Source organism: Amphiprion ocellaris, chromosome 19 (assembly GCF_022539595.1).
Source record: "Amphiprion ocellaris isolate individual 3 ecotype Okinawa chromosome 19, ASM2253959v1, whole genome shotgun sequence".
NCBI lineage: Eukaryota > Metazoa > Chordata > Actinopteri > Pomacentridae > Amphiprion > Amphiprion ocellaris.
Genome location: NC_072784.1, coordinates 25,169,848 through 25,189,591, shown reverse-complemented (window position 1 = coordinate 25,189,591; position 19,744 = coordinate 25,169,848). Strand labels below are relative to the sequence as shown.

Genomic DNA, 19,744 nt, shown 5'->3' with positions numbered 1-19,744 from the left:
TTCATGTTTTCCATGAAAAGTCACACTTTTATTCATGTGCTAACATAATTGTACAAGGGTTTTCTAATCATCAATTAGCTTTTCAACACGATTTGCTAACACACTGTACCATTAGAACACAGGAGTGATGGTTGCTGGAAATGGGCCTCTGTACCCCTATGTAGATATTCCATTAAAAATCAGCTGTTTCCAACTAGAATTGTCATTTACCACATTAGCAATGTCTGAAATGTATTTCTGATTCATTTAATACTATCTTCACTGAAAAAAAACTGATTTTCTTTCAAAAATCAGGTAATTTCTAAGTGACCCCAAACTTTTGAACAGGAGTGTATATTTATATGTCTGTATAAGGACAAAAGTCAGCTATTAAAAATATATTCATGTTTGACAGTTTATTGCAGCAGCATTCCTGTAGGCAGCATTTTTAGTCATGCTGGGTGCATGGCTCTAAGAATGGCAGTGTTATCAGTCCACTTTGGTAGACTGAAATGTCTCAACAACTATATAATAGATGGTCATGAAATAAGGTTCAGACATTCAGCCTCTGTCAAATATTTCCACCCTGTTACTGCGCAAAGAAAAAAAATCTGGTAACTTGTGCTGTACTTTGGTTCAAGACCAAACACCATTTTTCTCAAGACACCACTGTACAGTCAAACAAAGCACAGTCTCACAAACTGCTAATGGCTACTTTATATACTGTTGGGAGTTTAATCTGTCATAATGCATAACATAGAAACTAAGCATTAAACTTTAATAAAGTAGCTTTGACTGTCAGATAAATAGCTGGAAAGAAAAATGATATTGCTTTTCTGACATCACTACAATATGCTTTGGTTCCTGTTATTTTAATAAAATAAAGACAAACCACATCCTGACCCTTACATGGCATTTCTAATAGTCTTGCTATATTTTTTAATTCACTATGTACATAAAAAAAACCTCTGCATTGTGCAGTTGTAACTTCTATCTTTATGCAGATGATATAGACCTTGACGTTTCTATGTTCTATTCTATTTCATCCTCCATTCTGAACCTACAGCTTTCATTTAACCTCTGTAAAAACACAACTTTATAATACTATCCTGCTCTTAAATTGTGCAAAGATAAAAAAAAATTTAAAACGGATGCTGTTTTTGAACGCGAGAAATATTGACAATGGTATTCATTTCACCATTCACCATAATACAGAGGGTGCAACACTGTACATATCTAGGCATTTGGGGTAATGAAAAATGACTTCCAAAGTCTATATTTACATGCTGTTATCAAACCTGAGATCAAAACTGGGCTTTCTGTTTAGAGATAAATTATGTTTTCTGTTATTTAAGAGAAAGAGGCAGCCAGTTCCTCACTCCAGCCTTTAGTTGCAGTATATCACATACCTTAAGATTCATCACTGGAGATAGTTATTGGACTTGCAGCACTGCAGTATATCAAAAAATCTGACTTCTCTGCTCTGTGAGAGTGAAGGGATGAAGATTTAGGGGGAAATATAGTGTTCTTTTTTTTTTATTGCCGTTTGATTTTCAGTGTGTCTGCATTCAATGTATGTGACCTAAGATTAATTTGAAAAGGAAAATAGAACATTTGTGGTATATTTTGTTAACTAGATCACAAAAATAAACTTACATGGGTATTTTATTGTGGGAGAGAAATGTTTCTGCTTATTTATTATCTAGGATTTTTGGTTGTCTCAGTGCAATATTTGCCAAGAGTGCGGTTTAAGCTGGAAAAACAGTGTCTGGATTTGCCTATAAATGCACATCCTTGCAAGCATACTTGCATGTGTTCATTCCCGTGTGGCTGAGTGTGAGGAGAACAGGTAGACAGCTCTCCACGCTGACCTATTTTCTCAGTCAGACGTTCTTGGGGGAGGCCAGCATCTTTTCTCTTCTCTGTCTCCTGAGACAAGGAAGGGAGAGAAGGAGATGCATCTGGAGGAGGATGGCTGAGAGGGGAGTTACATTCTGCAATTCAAAGAGGGAGAAGGGTCGACTGAAAGAGATGGGGCCGTGAAAAATCTCCAAAATGTCAGCTACTGGGGAACAGCTTTATCAACTTAATGACGTGTTTGATTTTATCTAATAGGGATTTTAAGTGTTTCATGTGGCGGCATAAAAGCTCCCAAACTGCAGGGCGACGACCAGACATGACAGTCAACACAAGCGCGCCGAGGAGATCAACAGCAATATGTTGTTTGTCTTTGGCTTTTACTTAAAGTGCCTAAATGTGCCACAAGTGCATATATTTTTAATGTGGGGGGACAGCAAACCTCTCACCCTGTACACTGCTGTAGCACTGTTTGTGTCCTTCATCCTTTTTCATGTTTGACTCGCTTCCTTCTCACATCGGTTTTTTTATTGACCTCTTTCCACCATCTCTCCTTCATCTGCTTTCCTTCCTCTGCTTCTCTCTGTCCATTAGGAAGCACTCAGGACAGATGGTTGGGTTTAAATTGACATAAAGTGATTAGCCAATGGATGAATTTCTGATTGCTCTGTGCTTTCACAATGGACCAAGATGCTTTTCAACCCTTCAATATCAACTCATTCAACCGCACAGCACAACTATAAGACAATTTTAATGTACAATGAAGCCATTCTGGTTTTACCAATAAAAAACAAATGTAGAATTTGCACTGGGATTGAAAGTAAGTAGTTTGATATTCTTTCCTCCCGATTTAGCTGAAATGCAGTGTGTAATGCAGTGAGCACTCATGATAAGAAAATATGCAGGTGCATTTTTCCAGTGCCTTTTGTATTAAAGTTGCTGTATTGCCATATTCTGTATTTTTATAGAATGTATTTGAGTAATTTGCTCAGTCTTCTATTGCTGTGCACACAAATACAAATGTATATGAAGAGGAATGAGGAGTATATATGCGTATAAAAACAGAATAAGTGGCATAGCAAATATAGATATTTATATTGGTTACGGCTCACTAGTGAGGCTCAAGTGTAAGGGAAATGAGAAACGACACAATGTAAAAATACAAAGATTTATTTACAATAAGCGAATGACAGAGAGCAAAGATTACAAATTTAAACAAAGAACTACAAACGGAAGTGATCCAAGGTCACCGCTAACTACGGAAGTCGGAAGGACGCTAAGGCCCACTAGCGGATAATTACACAATGGCAGAAAAACACACAAGCTAACCTACAGAAGGCAAGACCCAGGCAGGGGAGACTAACAAGTTAATGAAGAGAAAATTAGCTATACAGAGAGAAGTATCAACTGGTGAGATAAACCAGGAATTACAAGAACTATTCTATCAGAATAGACTGGTGAAACAAGTCATGAAATATCCCGAACTACACTACCGGAAAAGCGACTGGTAAATTTAACCAGGAAATACACAAACTATGCTATCAGAAAGTCAACTGGAATTAAACCAGGAAATAACACGAACTATACAAGCTAATCAGACTATCGAAACAACTACAATAAACAAAGCTACAGTCTGGCTCCGGAGTGGTGGGACTTAGCTGACAGGAGGGAGATGAGGGGAAGCATGGCTCTAGTTGGGGGGTCCTGAGTCGAGGAGGGAAGGTGGCGTGGTCGAGGCAGGTGGCGGCGTGTGGAAGGCAGGTGGTTTTCCGAGGTTGGCAGGTTGTCTGGTTCACGAGGTGGAGAAGTCCAGGAGTCCAGATGGTGATGGAGGCCAACGGCCGTGGTATCGGTCCAGGGTGAGGCACGAGCAGGCGGAGACCAGACGGTGGTTGTTCACGGTCCGGCGTCGAGTACTGACTGCAACCTGCTTTTATGGTTGAAGAGTGGTGATTGGATCCACCCCCACCTGCTCATGCTGATCAGGCTGATTGGACAATGAGACACACCTGCCGCTTCCAGCGCCACCTGCACACCCCTGGTTGGAACAGAGGAAGAGGGAGGGGAGAGCACTGCCACTATCTTGAGCCCGAGGCTGCGGGCATGGCAATATTCTGATATTTTCACTCAAAGCAGACTAACCAGAGTGAGGATTATTTGTTGATTATGTATATTACAGTTTTTCTCAGTTGCTTTGGTACATTTCTCAGATCAGAATTAAAATTCTCAAAACTACTTGTTCAATCTTCACATCATTGTGTCACTTGTGCACATCAAAAAAGCAGTTTCTCATTTCTTTGAACAAGTTGCAAATGCTTTGGTACATCCATGCAAATGATTATGTACATTTCTCTGTTGTTTCCTATATTATCAATTGCTTATGTCATGTTGATCAAAATGTATTATAATGGGCCTCTGTTGAATAGTCTCACCCCCCACAATATTTAGACATTAGTTCATTGCATAAGTCTTTACATGCAACAATGGTTGAACAGTTGTCATAATATGTCAAGGATATTTCTATACATTTCCATAAGACTTTTTTCTAAATCTTTCCTGAATTTTTAAATTGCTCCCAGGTGAATCTTGACTTTCTCTAACGAAGGGAAATGTGAGAAGTGTTAGAGTTTCCTGAAATTGCTCAAAGATGCAAGAAAAGATATTCATGATGTGGATGAGAATTTGTGGCCCAACAGACAGGAACATCAGGATGTGTAGGAAGACTGCACTGTAATTCCTACAGTATGTACAGTATCTACAGTATGTTTTCCCTAAGGAGATTGTCCTATCATCACATTTCTACTTTTGTTTTTTCGTTTGTTTCTTTGTGCTATGCAGCGCTGTTTTCCTTTCGGTATCGCAATGACGTGGTCTGTCAAAAAATTACAACAGTAAAAGCGTAAATGTGAATCTTGTCCAGTCTCTTGCAATCAATCTCCCACATACACTAAGGTGTAACTTACAATTTACAATAACTGTCATCAAAAATTTAGTCATAGTTTACATCAGAACATCCCTCAAGAGTACACTGTTATAATGACAACATGACGAAGCAATTTGTTCTGTCTTATCCACACAATGACACAAGGACTTGTCATTCTGATTGTACTGACATGTTCATTGACACAGATATTTACTTTTGAGAGATGAACTAAGGATTTTGAACAAGAGACCGGCTTTTGCAGGTAATCCATGGTGTTTTGCTATTTGTACAAATTGTTCTGAGAAATGCACTTACTGTTTTGCAAATGTCAACGATGATTCGAGAAATGTACCAAAGCAACTGAGAAAAACTGTAAATGAGGGTATAGTGAACAGAAAATATTTAAATTGCAGTGAAGAAGAAGAAACTCACAGAAGGAAAATTGAGGTCAGTGTACATCAAGACAGCTAATTAATTAAACTGACACATGATTAGAATTGAACAATAATGATAACACACACTCACATCGTGTCATGATCCCTGCTCCAGCTCCTGTTTCTCTCAGTCTTCCTCCTGTTTTCTCTGTATCTGTCTATCTCTTTTGATCTGTCTCTCTTTGGCGCCCTGTCTGTCTGTCTGTCTGTCTGTCTGTCTGTCTGTCTGTCTGTCTGTCTGTCTGTCTGTCTGTCTGTCTGTCTGTCTGTCTGTCTGTCTGTCTGTCCGTCATCTCTCCCTCCTGTCTCTCACTCCCTGTCACTCGCCCTCTTGCTCTCCCTGCTTCACCTGTCTACACTCAGCTGATTACTGCAGGTGACTCACATTGCAGTAATCAGCTCAACTGCCCACAATATCACCCGCTCACTATTTAAGCCTTGTTCATTCACATACACTCCGCTGGATTATAAAGAACCACATCCCTTCCGAGACCTTGCGCCCCTTTTGGATCTTGTTCTCCCCACCGAGCCCTACTACCTCTCCACTGCTTCAGCCCCCATGGACTCTGCTCCTCTACCCTCAGATTCCCTGAGCTTGCTTCCCTGTTCCTTCCGCCTTGTTTTTTGCCTGGTTTGTGAGTACTCTGTTTGTTTAGTGTAGCTGCTAGTGTTTGGGTTTTTTTTCCTTTTGACTTTAGTGTTGGATTTGATAGTTTTGTTTGGTTTTGCATATTTATATTTAGCTAGATTTGGGTTTCCCCTCAATCCTGGTTCCCTTTGTATTGTCTTAGCTCTTGTTTAGTTTAAATAAAGTTCTTCAAAATATTCCTCCTGTCTCCCCGTATCTGTCTGCGCCTGGGTTCTCTGACCCCCCTGTAACACATCGACCCCACAATACTTTCAATTCATACATAATTCTTGGTTTTCTTGCTTACTTTTTGCTTTTTTTGAGGGTATTTTTTTCTTTGTCACTTACACAGATATCATGATGCGTCATAAAAGATTATCTTGCAATATACTGAGTATTGTAGAATTACTATATTGTAATACCATCGTAATCATAAAACCACTATAGTATATGTATTTTATCAGTATATTTTGTAAGTAACTTTAGTATAACCTAAAGCTTTCAAACATTTAGCTGCCTCAAGCAAAGAAAAATAACAAACTGTTCTGGTCTGATTACAGATCTTCCTGAATATTACACTAGAGAAAAATAAAGAAACTTTCCTTTTAAGAACCAAGCTTACAGTGTACTTTAAATTAAAAATTTGTGTTCATTTCAAAACAGCACAATTCATGAAATTGAAAGAAAACTGTATTGCGTTGCACCATTTTATATCACATTATATTGTGTAGTATTTCTTGGAAAGTCTATTAAAAAAAGACCCAAAACTGTCTGCTAAAATGTCGTACAAATACATGTGATGTTTAAGGCTGAAGATGATGCTCTTTGTGAAAAATGTGAGCTACATTTCTTTATATGCGAGTCAGACCTTTAATGACTATCTTACAATTTACTGAGTGTCATGACATTGCTGTATCGTGATACTGTCATTATCAAAGGAAATGTATTATGATTGTATCGGTCATATTGTAAATTTCTATGGTTTCTAACAATATATACTGTAAGGGACTTGAATATAACCAAAAACTTTCAAATATTTGTCTGCCTTAAGCAAATAAAACGATGGATACAGATTGCCATTATGTTACAATTGATATAAATGAAGACACAATTTCCAAATAATGATTAAGTTTCAAATGTAGTGTAAATTTAATATATGCACATTCATTTGAAAAAAATAATACCATATTGCATTGCTTCATAATATATCATATTGTATCAAATTGTATTTTATTAGTAAAATCAGATGCTACTTCTAATCTACTATCTGCTAAAATGTCATGTAACAATACATGCAGAGTTTGAGGTTAAAAATGATGCTTTGTACATGTTTGTGAACTCCTGCTATGAAAAATGTGAGCTACATTTTTGTGTGTCAGCGACAGTGTCACTCTATAATGAGTCACTGTGCATGTCATCATCATGCAGACATAGACGAAGTCATACGTGTCATTTAGAGCATGTTTTATTGTCTCTTTGTTGTTGTTTGTGCAGGAGACCTGAGTGCTCTGAAGAAGAAGAGCTTCACCTTACAGGACGGAGTGAAATACAGATTAAAGATCCTCTTCAAGGTAAGATGGATGCCGCAGACGGAGGGATTTACTGTGCATTAAACTTCAGATGGATTACTGTGTGTATGTAACAGACAATCAGGTATTTACTGTAATTGACAAAGAGACAGAAAGGGACTGTGCTGAGTAAGCCACCATCTCGTGAAGTATAAAATCAAACCACAACATCAAACACGATCGTTATCATATTTAATGAGTTTTTTCAGTGCTGTTGAATTTTATAGTGCCAGTAAGGGTTCCTGGATATGCTATTTAAGTAAGTTTCTCAGTCAGACAATTGATTATTGTTATATTTCTAAAAGCAGAAAATAATTTTTTAAAATGTTCTTGTTAGTCTTTTTTGGGGGGTTGGGTTGTCAATCGATGAGAAGTCTTTCGGTTTGTCAGTCGACTGATTTTGGTCCAGACTGAAACATCTCAACAAAGTTTGACAAATTAAGATGAAATCTGAGACAAAAATTCATCGTACAGAGGATGAAGCCTGCTGACTTTATCTCGTTCCTCTAACTTTCAGCATCACCGGTGAGTTGACATCTTTATTTTCACCCAAATATCTCAACAACCAAATTATGGATAGCAATGAATTTTGTACATCCATGCTGGCCAGATGGATGTGTCTTAATATGCAGGTTTCTACTGCAGGAACTCAAGACAAGGGCAAAATGGCACAAACATTCAATATGAATGGATCCCTAATCGGCCATTTCAGCTTTTCTGTTTCCATTGTAGTGTAGAACCCAACAGCTTTTTCATCATTAAAGTCCTGACAGCAGACGTTATTGATGAAAAAGGACACAACTGGCACAAAAAATATCACTTGCTGTTGTCATCTCTGAGTTTAACCAATCAGGATGCAGCTCTACCTGACAGTTTTCCAGTGTATTTACTTTTTTCTGCCAATAAAAGGCCCTGAAAGAGGTCATATAGGGATCCTGCAGTCTTAGCGTTCATTAAGGATATTCTAAACTGTCCTGAGAGCTCCTCCAGTGGAAAAAAAAAACAGCCTCATGACTTTGTTGATCCTCCAAATTTTCCTATAGTACCATGAAATTTCCATTTGTGGCTAAACGTCTCGGCAGCTATCAGCAGGATGCATCACTGTGAAATGTTGTGCATGACATTCATGTTCTCCTCAGAATGAACTGGAATGACTTTGAATATGACTTTTCTTTTAGGGCCATTATGATGTCAGCATTTTGTTTATGACCAAACACGGGCAGAGCTATAATTTCATTCCCCCAGATATTTGTATTTGCACACTAAAGCTAATTTTATCTAACCATGTACAATATTAAACATAAATGTTACCATTTGATGCATTGTACTAGAATTAGCCGAAAGCTCATTTTGATGTGCATTTCTTTGGAAGGTCATGATTAAAACTTGGATCACAAGGCAAATAAACACTAAGCAAATAGGACATACAAGACAAAATACATAATACAAATTACACACAATGATGCAAAAACAAACAAAACAAAAGCAGGTTGTTTAAGAACCAAACAAAACATACCAAATAATAAAAGACAAGTTCAGTTCAGTTCAAACTTTGTTAATCCCAAAGGAAATTTTTGTGTCAGATATTGCTTAGAAACCTTCCCCAAAAAGTCATAACATAAGAAATGCAGTGCCCAAAAAGTAGAAAAACAATAAGATATACACAACCATTCAAAAGTTTGGGGTCACTTATAAATGTCCTTAATTTTGAAAGAAAAGAAGTTGTTCTTTTCAATGAAGATAACATAAAATTAATCAGAAATACAGCCTAGACATTGTTAATGTGGTAAATGACTATTCTAGCTGGAAACAACTGATTTTTAATGGAATATCTAAATGGGGGTACAGAGCCTCATTTCCAGCAACCATTACTTCTGTGTTCTAATGCTACATTGTGTTAGCTAACGGTGTTGAAAGACTAACTGATGATTAGAAAACCCTTGTACAATCATGTTAGCACATGAATAAAAGTGTGGGTTTTCATTGAAAACATGAAATTGTCTGGGTGACCCCAAATGTTTAAATGGTAGTTGCATTACTAAAATAAAAATAAGTGAGCTAAAATAAGGCTAGAATAAAATGTTCTTATTGAGTTCTGGTCTTAGAAGCCTACTAGTGTCGCCTCCTATAACTACATTAAAGCTAGAATGCAGGAAGCATCCAGCAGAGTTATATTTCCTCATTCTGACAAAGGTAACAGCCTCTAATACGACTCAGTTCACGTGTGATATTTCAGTGTAACTGCTGTTTAACTGGCAACAAGGTGAGTCAGCGAGAGCTGTGACTTAATCCCAAAACACCCATTGAGGGTCTGCTGCTTCTTTCCTCTTTCTTCTCCTCTAAACAGTTTTCTATTCTAACACAACTCTACTCAGCATCTCTCTGTCCCTTCCTCTGCATCCTTTCTTCCCAGCGTCACCTTTTTTCTCACTTCATCTGTCTGTTCTCTTCTTTTTCACTCCAGTCATCACTCTCCACACTTTCTCACACCTTTTCCTTCTCATCCCCTTTTCTTTCTCTATTACAAATAAACCACCGGTTTTTGAACACATAGCAGCTTTTTTGTCACATCCACAATAAACAGATACAGACCTGGGAGTGAAGAAATGTATTCAAATGCACATGATGAGTCCTTAGAGCCTAATGTGCAGGATTTTGCAACTATTATGATATTTTTATGCTTTTCTTAAATGTATTATTTGCCCGTGTTTGCCAGAGGAATCATAAAAATGCACCAACAACAATATCAAGCCACTTACAGTGTAATTTAGGGGTGAGTTTTCAGTAGGAGCGACACATGATTCAACAGCAGAAATTCTTCATCATATTTCTAAAACTCTAAAAGTGGAGCTGCAGTGAGAAAACTCGGGATTCAGCAGAATACGTCATCTTAAGGTCATTCAACTGGTGGAAAATGTTCCTGTATTGAATGGGAAACTGATCTCTGTGAGACTGTTATGATATATAGGTTGATTTAGAGAATTTTGGCATAAATAAAATGAATCATTAGAGGCCAATTATTGCTACATTGCTTAAATTTTTGTTCTTTAAAACAAGACAATGTAGCTTTCGCAAGAAACAATGTGTTGGCCTTGAAGGTAAAGAGACTTATGGGAAGAATAACCAAACAGGTCACTGACTGCTGTGCTGTGAGGACACTTGCTGGACAAATAGCATCACTGCAGGCTGTTTAAAGTGTTCCATTCACAGATGCTTCAAATCATCATAGGGTCACGCTGAATTCACTGCCATGTATGTAAAAATAATAACAATAACAACATTTTTTTCTCCAGTTGTTCCCCCTTTGACATGTGATTCTTTTCACCTTATTAAAACCAAGGTTGGGTAGTAACGGATAAAACTGTAATCAGGATTAAATTATGAAATCAGATTAACAGAATAAGTAGCTATCAGCAGACCAGATTAGAAAAAATATCATCCAGATTATAGTTACATTGGAAGGATTGCCTCACTGCATCTGGTTTTAAAATGATAAAACTTTTTCTGAATTATAAACAATGTTAATAACTGAGAACCTAAGAGCACTACTGTATTTCAATGTACTCCACTCAGGCTGCCAGTTTTGGTAACTTAGCAAGTTTTTGATTTAGTTTTTTGATGATGGTGTTTGGATATTGAAGTTTTTATTCCTTTTTATTTGCACTAAAATGGAAGATTAACAGTTTTGAGTAAGTGCTCCTCTGGCGTTACAAGAACAGAGTCCTTCGTGTGGCCTTAACTTTTGCACCTGTAGTTGTGAGAAAGTAACTTGACTTAACCAATGGTACATTCTGAATACCAAAAATTGATTTTACTAGCAATAAAATGAAAATTCTGTGGCATCCATTTTTAGTATAAACTGCAATGGAAAGTATTCAGATTGCATTTTCTTGTAGTCCAATGGATTACATTACAGTTTCTTTCAGTCGCTTTGGTACATTTCTCAGATCAGAATTGAAATGTGAATTATGCATCTTGTCCAGTCTCTTGCAATCAATCTCCCACATACACTAAGGTGTAACTTACAATTTACAATAACGGTCATCAAAACTTTAGTCATAGTTTACATGCAAACATCCCTCCAGAGTACACTGTTATAATGACAACATGACGAAGCAATTTGTTCTGTCTTATCCACACAATGACACAAGGACTTGTCATTCTGATAGTACTGACATGTTCATTGACACAGATATTTACTTTTGAGAGATGAACTAAGGATTTTGAGCAAGAGACTGGTTTTTGCAGGTAATCCACTGTGTTTTGCTATTTGTACAAATTGTTTTGAGAAATGCACTCACTGTTTTGCAAATGTCGAGGATGATTCGAGAAATGTGCCAAAGCGACTGAGAAAAACTGTAATTTAAAGTATCGTATTTCAAAGTTATCCAACCAAACTCAGATTTAAATCTATTATGATAAATAACACTTAAGCAATAAGTAGTTAACATAAATTAAATAGAATTGTATTTAGTTTGTGTTGTTGTTGTTGTTGTTGCTGTCATATGAGCAACACATAAAGGAGTATATCTCATTTGTTTGCGAAAAACACCAAAAATGTTCCTTATATTATTCTGTTACACTTATGTCTGGGGTCAGCTAGACCCAGAGGTTGATCTCTCTCTGTTATATTTAAGGAGCAAACTGTTCGGAAATACAAATAGACTAGATTTAGAAGGAATACTACTGCATAAAAACAGCACATGAACAATTCACTTCAACAGTGTTTTTAGCTGTGGTCTAATCCGAAAAATATCATCAGCCCAAAATCTTACTTGATAGCTGTTAAAAAAGGTCTGGATGAATATGTGCAACTAAAAAATTTTTTTCTCAAGTTATTAAATGTATAATTTTGTTGTGTTGAGTTTCTGTGGGTCTAAATGTGTCTGTGGATTTAAGTTGCATTTTCCACTTTCCTCTGACAAACACCTAAACTCTCCCAAACACTTTGAAGTGAAATGGACACTAAATATGATTTAAAGGGTGTTTTTCTGTCTGTCAGCCATGTGATCAGCAGGTAAACTCTTGTATCCAACCTTTTGCCTAAAATCTATTGGGAGCAAATAAGCAGATTTGGCTTGTGGAAGGCAAACATGACCTGAAAGCATTGAAGGGAGAGTTTTATTTTCATGTCTCAACCAATCAAAATGTTCAAAACTGTGCTTGACTGCAGGTGAACAGAGAAATCGTATCTGGCCTGAAGTATCGTCATGTGACTTACAGAAAAGGAGTAAGAAGTGAGTTCAGCTCGGTCATTACACTTGCGAATGCATGATTAAATGAAATTTACCATCATGTGCACTTGTAGAGGAGAATAAGCATGTTTCTAGTTTTATGGCCAAGAAAAAAAATCATTTATTCGTCAAGATATGCCTTTTTTTCTATCACGACACATCCTTTTCAGGATCCTGTTTTTTCTGAGTAGGTGGATGATTTCTTTACGTGCAGGTATACAAGAATGAAAGCACAACAATGTAAAGACGATGTGACAGATTTTCCAAGTAAATGAGTCATAAGTTTGAGAAATCATTAGCAATTTAGTCAGCAATCTCTGTTTAAATATCTAATTTTAGTCTTTAAAAAGATTATTGTTTGTGCATTAATTCTAATTTGTCTCCAACAGCACTCCATCTAAAGCCTGACTCCTGACTGGATTTTTAGGGCCGATAGTGATACCAATTTAAGCAGTAACAAAATTCTGATATTGTTGTATCAGTAATAAGACGCCACTTGGCTCTTGCACCACTGTGTGCTCAGGTGTGATATGTACTCGGCAGCACATGCAGCCGACAGCCCCGAGAGTATTTTAAGCACAGATTTGGAGCTGCTCTGCTATAAAAAACTGCACCATTTCTAAATTATCAAAAGCATCTTTTCCTGCGTTACGTTCTGTAAAGGTAAAACTTTCACATCGATGTGTATCGGACAATATTGACACTGATATCAGAACACAACAAGCCACTATATATCTTATCTATATTGTCTTGAATTAGCTGAAATTAAAGGAAGAAGAAAAGCAAACAAGACTTCTAATGAGATCCTGTTCTATTTGCCAAAGTAGCATAAAAAATATTGCAAATGCACATCAGTGCTAGTTCCATTTGAAGTGTTTGCATCCTGAATGAATGGAGAAAAAAGTAGCAGGTAACATCCTGTCAATGTTCAAATCAAATTGCAAATAAATGAAAAAGGTTACATATTGATTCGGTGTGTTCCCACCTTTTTTGATATCTAATCTAAAACCATTTTTAACTATAAGATATGAAAAAAGCTGATTTAATTCTTATATTTAAAAGAAACAGAGATTAACATTCTACTACTATAATCTTTGAGACTCAAAAAGGACACGCCTATTTTTAAAGATAAAGATTTGGATGTCACAGTTGAAGATTTGGATGTTTTAAAAGCTAGTAGCCTCAAGCAGAGATGAGCAGCTAATTTCTTTCTAACTCTATTCACAAGTAACATTATCAGATTACATTATCTGATCATATTATCATATTTCACTCTGCTTCCTCTGGAGCAAGACAAGACTATTTTTTTCATGTATGCTGTAGTCCTCCCCAAGTCCGATAAACAGATTTGTCAGATCATTTTACATTTACTAGTATGATCATTGCAAGCTGAGGTCACTAAACCTTCATTTTGTACCCATCTTCAGTGAGCAAGGTGGTGTGCATGGTGGGAAGTTACGGCCCTCGGGCAGAGGAGCAGGAATTTCTATGCCCTGCTGATGAGGCTCCTAAAGGCCTGATGTCCCACGGCCAGTATCAGATCAAGTCCTGCTTCATCGATGACGACAAGAACGTCCACTTGTCCTGGGAGTGGAACCTCAACATCAGCAAGGACTGGAATTAATGGAGAGTGTGAGAGGGAGACGATGTTTCTCTCTTCCCTTCTTTAACACCTATCCTTCATCCCCTCTTTTCCTTCCTCTCTCTCACCCTCTTTCTCTTCATCCTATAGAGCAACCTTGCACTGGCCAAGACAGGTAGCTCTACTCCTCCTCTTCCTCCTTATTCTTCTCTTCTACCTTTTCCTCCTGGTCTGTTTAATGCACTAAATGCAGTCCTCTAAAAGTCCGACTGGGACTTTTAGAGAAGAGAATCCCCGTCTCTTTTTGCCTTTTGTCTTTGCATTATAATTACATGTGATCCAATCCATCCTGAATCATCACATACTGAAGTCTCCCCCTTCTATTACTTTCAGTTTCTTTGAGCTTTCCTCCTCATCCTGTCAGGTATACACACTGAGCTTAGTCAGTTTAGGGTGCAAAGGGAAACAGAATATCAACACAGCAAAATCATTTTTTACAGCTGAAATGAAATAAACACCTCAGCAAACTGCAGATGCTGCTGCTGCTGCTGTAGCCTGGAACATCCATTTGTTCTGATTTATTGCAACATTGTTCAGCATCCTGAAAGAAGATGCCCTGAACGGTGTGAAGCAGACATTGAATATCTGACAGGCAAAGTTTCCTAAAGAGAGGAGATTAAATATGTAAATGCAGAGTGCATTTAGAGAGTCAGGAAGAAATCTGGATTCATACATAAGCAGATTTGGTTAAAAAAGGAGGCTGCAGGGTACAGATGAGAGAAAAAAATACATGCTGGTGTTGCACAGTTAAATACTGCAGAAGGAGGCAATTAAGCTACTTCAAAACCTATTTTTTCATTCAGTGTGACATCTGCTTAGAGAATAACCATCACATCTGATGTTCAACACAAATTAACACACATAAAGCAACTTAAACATGATAGAAAAAGACTCCTCATAACTCAGGTTTTATGTTATTTTCTTCCATTTCAAGTAATGCAGTGACAGTAAATGATAAAAAATGATAATTCTGACCTAACTTGCTGAATCAAAGGCATCATTATACCTCCTGGTTAAAAGTAATGGGGCATTAGAGGATTAAAGAAACAGATAAGTAAATGCAATGTTTTTTTTACATATTTTATTTGCATCCTTCTTTCTTTTTTACTTTTTCTACATCATTTTCTCTCGCTTTCATACTATATAATGCAAACAACTTTTTTTCATGACTTCTACTAAATTCCACATTTACATGATTATTCCCATTTTACATATTAATCATCTTTTCAGAAAGTAAAAAGGAAAGTTTTAGAACACTAAAATGAAATTAGCCTCTGACTAAACCGTCATTGTGTTTTCAAACCAGAATGAAAACACCAATAACCTCTTTTTACAAAGATCTTCGACTTGTGTTTTATGGAACTTGGATGAGCTGTATTTTGAAATTTCTGTTTTCTTTCGATGCACCAGTTTTCTCAATTTTTTGTAGAGCTTTTTTCGAAAGAGCACACCAATGAACGACTGTAACTGAACTGTGTATATTGTAGAAAGAGATGCATGTGTGTCCTTTAGGATTTGATACTACTCACTCCATAACAATGAACAAAGTTAGCCCTTCCTCCTGTATCAAGGACACAAGATGGGAATAAAACTCTGCTTTGATGCTAGAAGATGCTGGAGTTGACAGAGAAGTATATCAGGGGACAAACTGAGGTCCCTTAAAAAATAAGGAATATCATTATTGTGTTTAGATATGATATTGTCATTGTAGCTGAACATATTGAACAATGAAATACCATTTGAGTGAATCGTTGTGGTCTCAGACTAACTGTAAATGTTGGCTTGTTGAGTGTTGCATGGTTTAGCAAGATTCTCTCTTTCCTTTTTTACAACTTTACTCTAAGATTTAATGTGATTAAAAAAATAAATAAAAAATACGGACGCAATATCCAGATGTCAATGGTTGCCATATGCTGGGATAGTTTTAAAAATACCGATGGCTGGAAGAAGCTGTGTGTATTTCAAGCCTCAGCCTGTAACAATTAAATGCTGCATCTTCAAATATTGGTGTCGAATCTGGTATTCTATATCTTTTAATAAAGACAATTCAAGCAACCAGTAAAACGCCTCCTTTGGGGTATTTATTTCGCAGAATCAAGAAGCTTTGCAAAACGGGTAACTTTTTTTTTTTCATGGCCTATTAGTGATTGAAGAAATATATTACATTATTTACTTAGATAAAAGTGCAAATACCACACTGTAAAGGCACTTTATTACAAGTATATGTTCTGAATTTAAATTGTTTTAGGTAAAAACAAAGTATTAAAAGCACAATAACTCAATACAGAAAAATGCCTCTGACTGTTATCCCATTATATATTAGATAAAACCTTTATTGATCCCGCAGTGGGGAAATTTACAGTGTAACAGCAGCAAATAGAACAGTTTGAAAAAAAAAGAGAGAGAGAGAGCAGCACACAGTGTATAGATATAAATATTTTCTTCTAGAAGAAAAAATACATTTACAGCAAAATTTCTATGAAATTGCACAGCATAATTATTTACATTTTTTATTGCACAGTTTGTAAGTGGGTGAAATGAAACTACTGGGAGCAGATTCAGATACAGAAAACTTTATTTGTCCCCAGGGGGCAATTAAAAAGGTACATAGAGCAGGCAGTGCAACAATGATGTAATATTCAAGAAATAGGGATAAATATATATACACAAATCTATAGCAAGTAGTATAGGAATAAAAAAAAAGAGAAATAAGAAAAAAAACACAGCTTGGTGACATATTAATGCAAATACATCATAAATCGTGCAAATATGAATGAAAAGTAGGTGCTATATGGCAATGAGGTAGATACAAGAATATATCAGGTCGATATAAATTGCAGAGTGCAAAATTGCAGAGTTCAGAGGTCCATGTTAAAGTCCATGTGTGGTGGTGGTGGTAGGTGTTATGGTTTGAGTTGAGGAGTTGGACTGCCCCAGGTACAAAGGTAGCCCTTCTCTGTCCTGCATGCAGGGCAGCGAAGCAGTCGATCAGAAGGAAGCCACTCAAACAAGAAGAGATAAGATGAACTTTATTGATCCCACAGTGGGGAAAGTTCTGTTACGGTGCATGCAGAGGCTCAAGTGCAGGAAATAAGATTGCAATTAAGGAAGATTCACAAAAAGTATTTATTACAAAGAATCCTAAATTTACACAACTACAATTCCCAACCCGGAAGTGACTGGCAAACCAAAGTCAACAAAACCACTTCTAGTGGACTAACTCAAGGAACCCCCTGGTGAACAGGAGGTGAACTACACGAAGTAACAAAATCTAAAATCTCGCAAACCCACATATGGTATCACCAAGGTGAGAATACAGTGCATAAAGTAATAAAACAGAACCCAACCTACAGTAATCCCATTTAGTCAGAAACCCAAAGCTAGAACGGACTTTTCACTGAACTGAATCTACAAGTGCTGACAAACTGTAACAACTAACAGACTATCAAGACTCTAAACACAGACTAAAAAATACGACACAAAATTAGAAGTCTGGTACTGCTTGGGTCTAGGGACTTAGCTGATGGGCCTCCTTGGAAGACCAGAATCTTGCCACTTCCTCAACAGTCCTGGAGCAGCTGGTACTCTCTGAGAGCTCTGCTGTGTTGGTGCGGCTGGCGTCTATAGGGAACGGTGGCTTTTTCCCCAGAGGACAGAAACAGCAAGCATCTCGTTAGGCATCCGTGGCGGAGGGACAGAGGATTTGGGCCAACCTCTTCATCGAGGACGTCCAGAACTGGGACGATGGAGAAGGTAGGTCAATAGATAGGTCCAGATGGCACAAACAGCGGATAATCTGAACAAAGAGAAACAGGATTACTTGGTGGCACAGGAGAAACGAACAGCTCAAACAGAAGCATGCATAGCACTAACTGTTGATGTTCCTTGGTCCAGCTCCGAGTAGCGTGTGGAGTCTGAATATATGGAAAGATGAATGAACACCGAACACCTGTCTCTGCTCTGACTCCACTGATTATCATCCAAAACACCTGCCGCCCGGCCTCTGTGCACAACGCACACCTAGAGAGGAGAGGAGTGGGCACCATCACTGGCCACAGCCAGAGGGTGTGACCATAACAAGTTCACCATTACAGCAGCTCCAAGTAGAAAAAAAATCCAGAGAAGAGAGCATGTGAGGGGTCACGGATGATCCAGTTTGTCAGTCTACTTGTTAACTGTTCATACACTGCAGACAGATTTCTGAGAGGCAGTCTTTGATTTTTGAGCAGACAGTGACAGTCCTCTGCAGGGGGTTTCTGTTCTGGAGGCTGATAGAGTAGAACCAACAGGTGATGGAGAAGGTGATGATGCTCTCTATGAAGGAATAATAGAATGTCTGGAGAATGTTCTTATTTACTCCAAAAGAGTTGAGCTTCCTTAGGAGATACTGCCTCTGGTGACATTTCCTGATAATCTCCTCTGTGTTAGAGGAGAATTTCAGCTGGCTGTCAAAGATGGTACCCAGATATTTGTACTCCTCCACAAGCTCAGCAGGCATTCCACAGATGGTGGTGGTGACAGCTGTAGCCAGCGCCATCTGCTTGTTGGAAAAGGTCACCACCATCTCCTTGGTTTTTTTTAACATTCAGCTCCACACAAGAGTTGTCACACCAGTCCACAAACTCCTGGAGGACTGAGCTGTGGGACTGAGAAGGTCCTGACAGTAGAGACAGGAGGACTGTCGTCTGCATATTTGACCAGGGGGGAATTGGGCTGTGTGGATCTGCAGTCATCCGTTTATAGGATGACGAGTAGCGGAGAAAAGGACACAGCCCTGAGGAGAACCAGTGGAGGTGTGTTACAGATCAGAGAAGGTGTTGTTGACCTGTACCCTCTGTGATCTGTGGGTTAAAAAGTCCAATAACCACAGGATGAGCTGATCATCCAGGTGGAAGCGGGAGGAGAGTTTGTGAGCCAGAATGTGAGGCTGGAGGGTGTTAAATGCCGAGGAGAATTTGGCAAACAGGAGTCTTGCTGAGGTGTTTGGGTGTTCCAGGTGACTGTGTAAAGTGTCCAGAATGAATATTTTGGCATCATCAACACCTCTGCTCAAATGATATGCAAATTGGAGAGTGTCAATCTGTGAGTTAGTAACTCAGATGACGTGTTGTTTCACAATTCTCTCCATTGCCTTCATCACGAGGGAGGTGAGAGCCACAGGTCTGAAATCATTGAGTACTTTGGTTGTACTCTTCTTGGGGATGGGGATGACTGTGAAATGTTTCCACAACTGAGGAACTGTACAGCTGTCCAGAGAGTTTTGAAAGAGGGCCTGAAAAACACTTCCCGGCTGTTCCGCACAGTGCCTGAGCACACGACCACTGATGTTGTCCGGGCCGGGTGAGCTGGTCTCTCTAGTTCTCCTCAGGGCTCTCGTCACATCCTCTATGTTGAAGGTGAGTGTGCAGTCAGCGGGTTGAAGTGTGGTCTTAATCTCCTCCAGCTGTGCGGTGTTGTCTCATTCAAATCTGGTATAAAA

At 38.1% G+C, this 19,744-nt stretch overlaps 1 protein-coding gene across 1 annotated transcript in view; it reads left to right on the top strand.

Moving 5' to 3' along the window:
• LOC111584011 (rho GDP-dissociation inhibitor 1-like) overlaps window positions 1-16,329 on the top strand; it is a 58,356-nt gene extending 42,027 nt beyond the window's left edge. Inside the window, exons 4-6 of the mRNA XM_023293263.3 lie at window positions 7,316-7,392; window positions 12,563-12,626; window positions 14,051-16,329. Of these exons, the coding sequence (XP_023149031.2) occupies window positions 7,316-7,392; window positions 12,563-12,626; window positions 14,051-14,247 (338 nt within the window). The 3' untranslated portion in view covers window positions 14,248-16,329. The remainder of the gene's footprint in view (window positions 1-7,315; window positions 7,393-12,562; window positions 12,627-14,050) is intronic.
• Window positions 16,330-19,744: the final 3,415 nt, after the last annotated feature.